The sequence below is a fragment of the Engystomops pustulosus genome, chromosome 4, assembly GCF_040894005.1.
Source record: "Engystomops pustulosus chromosome 4, aEngPut4.maternal, whole genome shotgun sequence".
Lineage (NCBI taxonomy): Eukaryota > Metazoa > Chordata > Amphibia > Anura > Leptodactylidae > Engystomops > Engystomops pustulosus.
In genome coordinates, this window is record NC_092414.1 from 117177531 (window position 1) to 117190470 (window position 12940).

Consider the following 12940-nt stretch of genomic DNA (forward strand, 5'->3'; position numbering starts at 1 on the left):
ATTTAGGATGTGCCGCTCAACCACGCTTGGTTGAGCGGCACATCCTAAATTTTAACTTAGCAGCTGACGATATATAGGTTAGGGCAATGAATACTACACAGCCTAGTGAGGGTTAACTAGGAATATTGAGGAGCCTGGAATAAGGCTATCCTCCACATAGGAATTAATCAGGCAGCTTCCAGCAATATCTAGTCCATTACAATGCTATATAGCGTTTTTTGAGTGAGAACTGATCAATCTCCTCATAAGAAAATATCATATTATAGCTTGAATGAAGCATCCTTCCTAATTCTCTAACCCATCCCTATTGCCAGTCTGTCAATTTTAAAGTGTTTCCATTGTTCAGTAAATCTTAACACGAAATCAATAAAAGTTGAGTTTTAATACCTAACCCTGGTGGCCAAAAGGTCACTTAATATTTATGACCTATCCTATGTACAGGTCTTAAATTTCACAAACCTGGAAACAGATTTAAATAGTTGTTATGTGCTACTGCTTTAGCTCAGAAATGCTAAATTATTATATAAATAAATCTCAATCATTTTGGGAGGTCAATAAATTCATGAATACTCTGTGTTGTATTCTGTCTTCAACAGATTTAAGCAGAATGTTTCTCTACCCCTTGTTTTATACCTAAAACAAGATGAAGGAACCAATTGAACTGCACAGTCCAACCTTTATCTCTGCAGACCTCAATTTGGTCAAGAAAATGTTTTTTAGCATTGTCATCACTTTTTCCAACAGTCAGCGATTCTCGAATATATTCAATGTCTTCTTTACTTGTTAACTGAGGCATGCCTGTCATAAGCATCATGGAGAACAAGATGATCATAAGATTTGTATGATGTCGTAGAGCCATATAGGCCTTAACACATACTTCCTAAAACAAAAAGCAGTATTGATTCAATTAGAATTTTAGCAAATACACATAAATAATTTTAGAAATAAATAATTGTCATACGCTATTCTTTTATTTTCAGTTCCATTAACCCACCATCATTTGTTGATTAACTTTTTATTAACTCTCATGGCGTATGGGATAGAAAACAGCATGGTGTGTTCTAACATTGTTTCTTCTTTGTATTTCGCTGTGCAGGTTGACAAGCAGATGGAGACATCACCTTTGGTCATGGACCTATGGTGTCTAAGGGGCTAAACTACCATGATTTGTAGTAATATCCAATTAGGAAATTGCAGAAGTTACCCTTCTTTTAACAAAGTGACAGTGCCCATGTGCTCAAAATGCAGCTGATCAGATCACAAGTATAAATGTTAGTAAAGGAAATCAAAATGCTATAAAAAATCTTTAGAGGCCCAGGACTTATTCACACTAGGGGTTTTAATTCTGTTTGTGACTGTCTGGTCATATATCTATGTTACATTCTGCAACATAAAGCTTTGTGGCGTGCCTGTGTAGAGCTGGAACCAGATTACTATAAAATCACTGTACATATATACACTGCTAATATTATTCAATATATTGTTCTTTGTATAATGTTTGATTATTGCTTTGGTTCTAATGCTGATTGTCTGCTCTTCCTATTTATGAAATTCTCCTCATTCAGTAGATTGTCATAAGAGACAAGAGTTACAGTGACCATGTCCTCCACATAGTTTCAACTAACCTTGGTTCTGCTATATTTATGGACAGGGCCGGATTAAGGTTGGTGGGGGCCCCTGGGCGCAAAGTCTGGTGGAGGCCCCCACTTAATGTAACATACACATCCTCTTGCTCACTATCAACTATCCCCAGTGCCACATCCACATACACTTCAGTACGCACAAAACACGCAGTCCCATGTAACATACACCTCATTCACCCCCAGACACACAGCCCCATGTAATATACACCTCACTCACCCCCAGACACACAGCCCCATGTAACATACACCTCATTCACCCCCAGACACACAGCCCCATGTAATATACACCTCACTCACCCCCAGACACGCAGTCACATGTAATATACACCTCACTTACCCCCAGACACACAGTCCCATGTAATATACACCTCACTCACCCCCAGACACACAGCCCCATGTAATATGCACCTCACTCACCCCCAGACACGCAGTCCCATGTAATATACACCTCACTCACCCCCAGACACACAGCCCCATGTAATATGCACCTCACTCACCCCCAGACACGCAGTCCCATGCAATATACACCTCAATCACCCCCAGACACGCAGTCCCATGCAATATACACCTCACTCACCCCCAGACACACAGTCCCATGCAATATACACCTCACTCACCCCCAGACACGCAGTTCCATGTAATATACACCTCACTCACCCCCAGACACGCAGTCCCATGCAATATTCAACTCACTCACCCCCAGACACACAGCCCCATGTAATATACACCTCACTCACCCCCAGACACACAGTCCCATGCAATATACACCTCACTCACCCCCAGACACACAGTCCCATGCAATATACACCTCAGTCACCCATAGACACACAGCCCCATGTAATATACATCTCACTCACCCCCAGACACACAGTCCCATGTAATATACACCTCACTCACCCCCAGACACACAGTCCCATGCAATATACACCTCACTCACCCCCAGACACACAGTCCTATGCAATATACACCTCACTCACCCCTAGACACACAGCCCCATGCAATATACACCTCACTCACCTCCAGACACGCAGTCCCATGCAATATTCACCTCACTCACCCCCAGACACACAGTCCCATGCAATATACACCTCAGTCACCCATAGACACACAGCCCCATGTAATATACATCTCACTCACCCCCAGACACACAGTCCCATGTAATATACACCTCACTCACCCCCAGACACACAGTCCCATGTAATATACACCTCACTCACCCCCAGACACACAGTCCCATGCAATATACACCTCACTCACCCCCAGGCACACAGTCCTATGCAATATACACCTCACTCACCCCTAGACACACAGCCCCATGCAATATACACCTCACTCACCTCCAGACATGCAGTCCCATGCAATATTCACCTCACTCACCCCCAGACACACAGCACCATGCAATATACACCTCACTCACCCCCAGACACGCAGTCCCAGGCAATATACACCTCACTCACCCCCAGACACACAGTCCCATGCAATATACACCTGACTCACCCCCAGACACACAGTTCCATGCAATATACACCTGACTCACCCCCAGACACACAGTCCCATGTAATATACACCTCAGTCACCCCCAGACACACAGCCCCATGTAATATGCACCTCAGTCACCCCCAGACACACAGCCCCATGCAATATACACCTCAATCACCCCCAGACACACAGTCCCATGCAATATACACCTCACTCACCCCCAGACACGCAGTTCCATGCAATATTCACCTCACTCACCCCCAGACACACAGCCCCATGTAATATACATCTCACTCACCCCCAGACACACAGCCCCATGTAATATACACCTCACTCACCACCAGACACACAGTCCCATGCAATATACACCTCACTCACCTCCAGACACGCAGCCCCATGCAATATTCACCTCACTCACCCCCAGACACACAGTCCCATGTAATATACACCTCACTCACCCCCAGACACACAGTCCCATGCAATATACACCTCACTCATCCCCAGGCACACAGTCCCATGCAATATACACCTCACTCACCCCCAGACACACAGTCCCATGTAATATACACCTCACTTACCCCCATACACACAGTCCCAAGTAATATACACCTCACTTACACCCAGACACACAGTCCCATGTAATATACACCTCACTCACCCCCAGACACACAGTCCCATGTAATATACACCTCACTCACCCCCAGACACACAGTCCCATGTAATATACACCTCACTCACCCCCAGACACGCAGTCCCATGTAATATACACCTCACTCACCCCCAGACACGCAGTCCCATGTAACATACACCTCATTCACCCCCAGACACGCAGCCCCATGTAATATACACCTCACTCACCCCCAGACACGCAGTCCCATGTAATATACACCTCACTCACCCCCAGACACGCAGTCCCATGTAACATACACCTCAATCACCCTCAGACACACAGTCCCATGCAATATACACCTCACTCACCCCGAGACAAGCAGTCCCATGTAATATACATCTCACTCACCCCTAGACACACAGTCCCATGCAATATACACCTCACTCACCCCCAGACACACAGTCCCATGCAATATACACCTCACTCACCCCTAGACACACAGCCCCATGCAATATACACCTCACTCACCTCCAGACATGCAGTCCCATGCAATATTCACCTCACTCACCCCCAGACACACAGCCCCATGCAATATACACCTCACTCACCCCCAGGCACACAGTCCCATGTAATATACACCTCACTCACCCCCAGACACACAGTCCCATGCAATATACACCTCACTCACCCCTAGACACACAGCCCCATGCAATATACACCTCACTCACCTCCAGACACGCAGTCCCATGCAATATTCACCTCACTCACCCCCAGACACACAGCCCCATGCAATATACACCTCACTCACCCCCAGGCACACAGTCCCATGCAATATACACCTCACTCACCCCTAGACACACAGCCCCATGCAATATACACCTCACTCACCTCCAGACACGCAGTCCCATGCAATATTCACCTCACTCACCCCCAGACACACAGCCCCATGCAATATACACCTCACTCACCCCCAGGCACACAGTCCCATGTAATATACACCTCACTCACCCCCAGACACACAGTCCCATGCAATATACACCTCACTCACCTCCAGACACGCAGTCCCATGCAATATTCACCTCACTCACCCCCAGACACAGAGCCCCATGCAATATACACCTCACTCACCCCCAGACACACAGTCCCATGTAATATACACCTCACTCACCCCCAGACACACAGTCCCATGCAATATACACCTCACTCACCCCCAGACACACAGTCCTATACACCACAGTCTTCACCAGCCATAGAGCTCCATGACATATACAAGTCTTGTTCCCTTCCTGTCAGGCCCTCACCTCCATACACATGGATAACACAGCTCATTGGAGGTTTCTCTTCTCTGTATTCACACATGGCAGCTTGTTCCTGCTACTTCCTGCTTTTCCCACGAGGCTCCTCCCCTTCCTGTGACATCACGTGATCACATGCTCTGCACTTCAGACCCCGGAGGGAGGAGACGTCTGTGTCCCGGGTGTGTTGCTGAGGTGGAGCAATGCCCTGCAGCAGCACTGCTGAGCATTGCTCCAGCTACAGAGAGTCAGCTATCAGCTGACTGTATCTGTAGAGGACTCGCAGCAGAGCGGCCAGCACTGCGCACCCAGGGAGCTCACTGCAAGCCCCTTCCGTACTGCATCACAACGATGTGCTGTGGCACCGCCCCACTCTCCCATATCACTTACAGAGCACAGCGCGCTTTAAGTATACAAATGTCTGACTGACAGTGTCAGTCATTGTCATCTGTGGGGGCCCCTGTGGGAGCAAGATGGTGGGGGCCCCGGGGCTCGAGCCCCGGGAGACCCGCCTATAATCCGGCTCTGTTTATGGACAAAGCTTGGCTCTGGTGCTGTATTTATTTACTCAGCTTAAAGGGAACCTCTCACTTCACTAATTCTACGCGAACACGACATAGTACCCTATTCTGCATGTCAATAGTGGTTTTCTAATTTTTATGTGTTGCACCATTGTTCCAAAATCAACTTTTATTCCTCCTTGCATTCCTCTAACATAAAGTCAAGGAAGGAGGAGAGAAAAATGTAGTCAAGCACCCTCGTCTTCTCAAGACCACTCAGCATCCTAACACCACCCTTCAGTGTCGGCATCACTTTCTCCAGTGGCCTTGTGATATCAGCATTAGCTCTGCACACCTCTATTGGTGGAGTTTTGTTAAGAAATAATTTTTTTTTAACAAAAGAGAAATTATTGGTGCCAACTGCATTTAAATGTAAGCCACACTGCTACATTTGCTGACTTTCATTTTAGTGAAATTGAAACAAAATATAAAAAATGTATATCTACAATATCTAATATTGTAACGTTACATTAAATGTAATAATACCTGGAATTTAAGAAAGTATTCGCTTGATTTCTTTCCGGAGGTTCCCATCACATGTAAGAAATCTGGTGTTAAAACAAATGGTACTCTTTCCTTGTTGATGCCCAGAAAGCTTTTATAGTTACCAAGGATGTGCCCAAAATCAATGTGGAATAAGTTACCTAGGATCAATAAGATCATAAGGGTAAGAACATTTAACACTATTAAACCAACCATAATTATAAATGAACACTAAACAAATAAAATCCACATCGGAAATAAACTTTCAATAAACATACAGAGTAAGTGAAACATACAAACAAAAAGAATATTGCTGCATTTTGCTGGACTAAGTGAAATGATCGGGCAGACAAGTTTATTCCAACTCTCCAGCCCTTGCTTTAAGAAGATGCAAAAGAGTGATAAATGGAGGCACCTTCAACTACATTTTCATGTTGATGTCCAACTTTACTGCACATTGTAAATATAGTATTCCCTAACTCCTTGGTGACTACCAATAAGTGTTTTATAGTGGTTACTAAAGGCCTAAGGCTTGACTAAGACTTTTTATGGCATAAAGTAAATTTAGCACTGATCTCTTGTGTCAGAAAGAAAAGGTACTTGGCTGACCTGACATCTGCTCTGACATTGCATATCAGAACAAGATCAGATAATGGCTGTTTTGATGTTTAAGTGCCACTGGCAATGCTGGCAGGACATCTATCTCTCTCTGCACCTAAGCTTCCTGTAATGCATTTACAGGGTACAAATGGTTTGCTATGGCAACCTGAAGTCTAACACAGGTCTCAATGACTGTTATGTATTAAGGCCACCCCATGACAGAATTAAGCTAATAAGATTTCTGTAAGTGTATTATACACTTTAATACAGAGGATATCACAAGTGATATCACTGTATTAAAATGACCAAGTCGCAACAGACTGCCGTGTCATCTGTCCTACCAGGTGAACAATGTAAAAGTGCTCCCAAAACAGTAAAATAATAAGGGATAAAAAAAAATCACAAAAACCTCACACAGCCCCATTAAAAAAAATCTTATAAGTGTTGTCTGGGGGATAACACAGCAATTATTTAATGTCTGATTTGTGCGGTCGCACATCGACAGTGGGTGCTGATAAAGATTAGGGTTCCCACCCCAATGTAATCGATAAATAAATTAATCCAAGCACTCCTTTTGATTTTCAGATGCCAGAAAGTGATATTTATTTACAAGAACGTGATCAGTTGGTGACGTTTCGGCCTGTCAAACGCTATAAGATATAAAGGTTTATATACATAAACATGTAGGGCTAGAACAATGTAAAGACCATAATGATACTTAGTACATAGAGAAGTTACATGCTAGACAAATTGTGAATATAGAAGACTAAGGTATATCTATGTAGTAATACAGGAAAAGAGGACATGAGATGCAAAGTCACATAATCACACAGTAAAACCACAATGTATGAAGTATGGCTGTATACTCAGAACTTCGATGCCTTGGTTAAAGAATAACAGCAGGTGGCGCATTAACATGCCTGTAATGTAAAAGGAAAATAAGTTACCGATCACAATGAAGATGCAGGAAAGGGCTGGCTGGTATGGCAGGCGGCTGGTGTGGACACTGTGTGTCTGTAGGAGAGCGTGCTGCTGGTTGTGGCGGTGTCGGCGTTTAAAAGACCTGTGAGCCGCCTCCTGCCCGTCCCACAGCATGACGAGTACGTCACGTGGGATGCCGATCACGTGATGTAATGGGCTGGGCGGGCACCTGTGGCCATGGCGCGTCATAAGGTAGGTGTGTAACAGTATCTGGGAGAGGGAATTCAGAATACGGGACCTCGAACGGGTCTCCAAGAAGTTAACCAATTACGAGTTACATTGCGCCACTTTGGTGGAGTACATCAAGGTGGAAAAAATACCACGGGGACTGAGAGTACCTTTACGACCTACCATTTTCTGTGACAACACTGAATATTGTAAGCAGTTTGAATCTATCCTCAACAAATGTGGTTCGATCTCATGACATTGACCGTATCCAACCTTAACAAGGAAATAGAAGAACTCAAACAACAGGTCAAGACTATAGAACAACAATTATCAGACACACTCACAGCCGAGGACTTTACACAACAGAAAGAACAACTCACGAAACAACTCAACGAACACCGTAAGTTTGTCGAGGCAACTAAAAGACGCAAGTTTCTTTGAGACACCGAGGATTATAGACAGAAGCGAGTCTACAAATGGCACGACAACTACCCATCCAGACAAGGATCCCACTACAACAGAGCATCCTCCAAAGAATTTTCCTTTTCGGATTCTGGTCCAGAAAATTCCACATACCAACGCCATTTTTTGGAACAACGCTCACGACCAAGAGGAAGAAGACGAGGCGGTAGGCGGAATACCCAGAGAAGGACCCACGATGACAACACGCTCCCAGGTAGGACCAATCTTAATTCCCAATCTCTAACCATCAACATATCCTCCCAGTCTTTGAGCCCATCTCAGATAGAACTACTACAGAAAGGCTTATCCTTTTGCCCCACGTATCAATTTGATACATTCCAGTTGGACATGGATCTCCAGAGATACTTTCGTACTATCAGACTCAAAGGCTACTTCCAGGAGTCTGAAACCCCTTTACATCCAACAGTGGGCAATACAGACCAAGCAATCGATATCAGAGAACTAAGAAATAAAAGCACATTTATGCCACCCAAGTCTACCCCCGCCATAGAAACCTACATCCGCATAGTCACCAGAGACATTGAGCAGTTTCGTCATGACCTCAACCGAGGCCACTACAAAACTTATAGCAACACATCTGCCATAAAGAGACAGGCTCTCCATACATTACTCGAAAACAAGGAGATTATTATCAAGCCCGCCGACAAAGGCGGAGCTTTGGTAATAATGGACAAACAGGACTATGTGGACGAATGCCTACGCCAGCTAAACGAGGACCTAATCTATTGTAAACTACCCAATGACCCCACATCCCACATTAGATCCTTAATCCAAAATACACTAGACAGATATCTAGAACTAGGCGTCATTTCAACATCCACCTCCCGTTTCTTGACAAACCCCCATCCAGTGATACCAGTCTTCTACGTGCTACCAAAGATTCATAAATGTCTCAACAAACCACCCGGTAGACCCATTGTAGCCTCCACCGACTCTATCTTATCCCCATTGTCTATATTTCTAGAGAAAGTACTCACACCTCTCATCCGCAACACTCGATCCTTTCTGCTAGATACCTCGACATTTCTCCAACTGATCCACTCACTTGGCCCTATCCCTTCCACAGCCAGACTGGTCACATGGGACGTAACCAGCCTCTATACATCAATCCAGCATACCAAGGGTATACAGGCCATTAGAGAATTACTTACAGAAAATTCATTTGAAGCTACTAAAATTTCCTTCTACACTGACCTACTCACATTGGTCCTGGAGCAAAACTACTTTATGTTCCAAGACCAATTCTATCTACAACTTCAAGGGACGGCCATGGGCTCGAATGTAGCACCACCAATTGTTTTATGGACAACTTCGAGACGCACTATCTCTATGACCACCCCCTGTTTACACAACATGCCATTACATACAGAAGACACAAGACAAAGAAAGGATACATGCCAAGTGACCAAGACAATACATTCTTTATTCATATATCAAAAAAACACCACAACACAAGAAGAGAATAAAAACCATTAAAAATGTGAACAATCACAGAATAATCTACCACAGGAAAACCAAACATATGAAGAAGCCACAGCAGGTGGCGATACACGTGGGGCGGTCATCCCCAGCTCCCTCTTGTGTGTATGTTTGCCGCACAGATAATACTTGCTTATATCTTGACTTAGGTTAGCAGTGTGGTACCATCTATTTATTTACTTTTGCTTGTATACTCTCATGCTTTATACAAAAAATAACCCCCTTTTTTGGGACTTTTTTTGCAATTTGCTTACATTATATATTGGTACTGCATTTTCCCTAGCCCAATGTGTAATCCCTTATAGGATAATATTGTTGTATCTTTTTGTGTTACATAAGGCTTTAGTCTTCAGGGGGAGCTGGTGGTCCCAGGATCACCAACACTATCATATGTTTGGTTTTCCTGTGGTAGATTATTCTGTGATTGTTCACATTTTTAATGGTTTTTATTCTCTTCTTGTGTTGTGGTGTTTTTTTGATATATGAATAAAGAATGTATTGTCATCCGGCATCGAACAAGATACTCCATATTCTCAGACGACATTGGTCAATCCTAACCAGAGCCCTTCCAGAAATCCCAGAGTTCCAACAACCTCCCTTACCATGCCGCAAACGCCCTAAAAATCTTAGAGACTCCCTGATAGAGCCGACATTGGCTCTAACTTACGTACCCCACGACAACAATTTCTCCGCACACCTAAGAAAGGTACGTTTTCATGTCTCTCATGCTCACAGTGTACCAATGTACTCAAGGGGAACACAATTTTCCATCCTCATAGCGGACAATCATACCCCATCAAGGGCTACTTCACTTGCGACACAAAATTTGTCGTATACCTGCTGAAGTGCCCGTGCGGCCTAATCTACGTGGGTGAAACCACCCAGAGAGTTGGCGACCGCATAGGCCAACATAAGTCCACCATCAGGACCAACAACCTACTACTGCCGGTACCAGCTCATTTCCATTCTAGACGTCATAATGTGTCCCAACTACGGTTTCAGGTACTAGAACACGTACCGAGGCCAAGGAGAGGAGGAAATCGAATTCAACTTTTAAAAAAACCTGAAGCCTACTGGATTCACACTTTACAGAGCTTAGAACCACAAGGAATGAATCGAGATTATGAAATTTGCAGTTTTATTTGATTGTTAACATGCCTTATTGCTTTGCGATTTTTAACATGTATCTTATTCTACTTCTCTCCCCAGAGATCCTAGAAACTACATACCTCTTCTGTGGTAAGATCACCCACACAAGATTCCCCCTACCTCATACTCCCTGTGGTACCCCTTCCCCCCCCCCCTCTTTCCCATTACCATATACTACCCTTTACAATCCATCCCGTATCCACCATTTAGGTCCCGTACATACACATTACATTCTCAACAAAAGTCACCCACACATCGCATAAACACCACTTTGATCCCTCCCCGAACACAGACCACAGCCTCACACTGTTGTCATTTCTGACATGACACTCTACCCCATCCAGTCTATACTGGTGACCACACACTGTTCGCCATGTAGTCAACTGAGTAGCGTCACCATGACTACGCCTCTATACACACGGCAGCGCAGACTGCAGTCAACTGAGTAGCGTCACCATGACAACGCCTCTATATACACGGCAGCGCAGACTGTGGTCAACTGAGTAGCGTCACCATGACAACACCTCTATACACACGGCAGCGCAGATCGACCATTCCCAGCATCTCATTTCCAGACCGCCCACAGGGCGGGGCTCCTCAATGGCCGTCCAATCATTCCCTCTCCCAGATACTGTTACACACCTACCTTATGACGCGCCATGGCCACAGGTGCCCGCCCAGCGCATTACGTCACGTGATCGGCATCCCACGTGACGTACTCGTCATGCTGTGGGACGGGCAGGAGGCGGCTCACAGGGCTTTTAAACGCCGACACCGCCACGACCATCAGCACGCTCTCCTACAGACACACAGTGTCCACACCAGCCGCCTGCCATACCAGCCAGCCCTTTCCTGCATCTTCATTGTGATCGGTAACTTATTTTCCTTTTACATTACAGGCATGTTAATGCGCCACCTGCTGTTATTCTTTAACCAAGGCATCGAAGTTCTGAGTATACAGCCATACTTCATACATTGTGGTTTTACTGTGTGATTATGTGACTTTGCATCTCATGTCCTCTTTTCCTGTATTACTACATAGATATACCTTAGTCTTCTATATTCACAAGTTGTCTAGTATGTAACTTCTCTATGTACTAAGTATCATTATGGTCTTTACATTGTTCTAGCCCTACATGTTTATGTATATAAACCTTTATATCTTATAGCGTTTGACAAAGGCCTGTGATAGGCTGAAACGTCATCAACTGATCACGTTCTTGTAAATAAATATCACTTTCTGGCATCTGAAAATCAAAAGGAGTGCTTGGATTAATTTATTTATCGACAGCAATTATTTAAAATGTTTTTCTTGCTAAAAAAAAAAGAAACAAATGTGTATGAAATGATAGTATGCCTGTAATCATGTCAGCTGAATAACATTTCTGGTAATTTATAGCACAAGGTAAACACAGCAACAATTAATATATAAAAAGCTAGAATTATTTTGTATTACTTTTCTCATCAGAAAGAGTTAATTATTCAAACATTAACATCTACCCCAAAACTACAATGTGTCCTGTCAAGAAAAAGTCATCATTAAGTTAAGTATATGGAAAAATAAAACGTTATGGCTTCTGGTATGCAAAACACAGAAAATGGCTATATAGGTTTTCATTGCACATAGCTTCTGGACTGTGCTACCTAGAAACAGTTCTGGTGTTATATTAAATATAAGAATCTCATCTTTAACATCACACCAGTATTTAATTGTGTTGGCACAAAACTAGAAATATCCACTCCCGAATGTAACTTTATCTGTAACATATATATAGTATTGTGGCATCTAGAAACACAACCCTCGCTAATATGACACCACAATGGTATTTCTAGGTGCCATGGTGTAAAGCTGTTTGATGTGTGCCCCCATCCAGTCTTCTGAAGGCAGAATGGAAACTCACCGCAGTCACCGTCACCCTATGGAGCGAGCGGGCGGTCTGGGGAAGAGGCAGCAACTCGGACCACCCCTCATGAATACATTGGACAGCTTTGCGAGCGGTTTCCGGTAAC

The 12940-nt window shown here is 44.1% G+C and overlaps 1 protein-coding gene across 6 annotated transcripts in view; it reads right to left on the bottom strand.

Annotated features, from left to right (window-relative positions):
• Nucleotides 1-361: 361 nt before the first annotated feature.
• PIK3CG (phosphatidylinositol-4,5-bisphosphate 3-kinase catalytic subunit gamma) overlaps nucleotides 362-12940 on the bottom strand; it is a 71968-nt gene continuing 59389 nt past the window's right edge. For all 6 annotated transcript variants that reach the window (XM_072147165.1, XM_072147166.1, XM_072147171.1 and 3 more), the window contains 2 exons: nucleotides 6074-6231; nucleotides 362-880 (listed from right to left, as the gene is read on the bottom strand). In XM_072147165.1, coding sequence (XP_072003266.1) covers nucleotides 599-880; nucleotides 6074-6231 — 440 coding nt within the window. In that variant the 3' untranslated portion in view covers nucleotides 362-598. The remainder of the gene's footprint in view (nucleotides 881-6073; nucleotides 6232-12940) is intronic.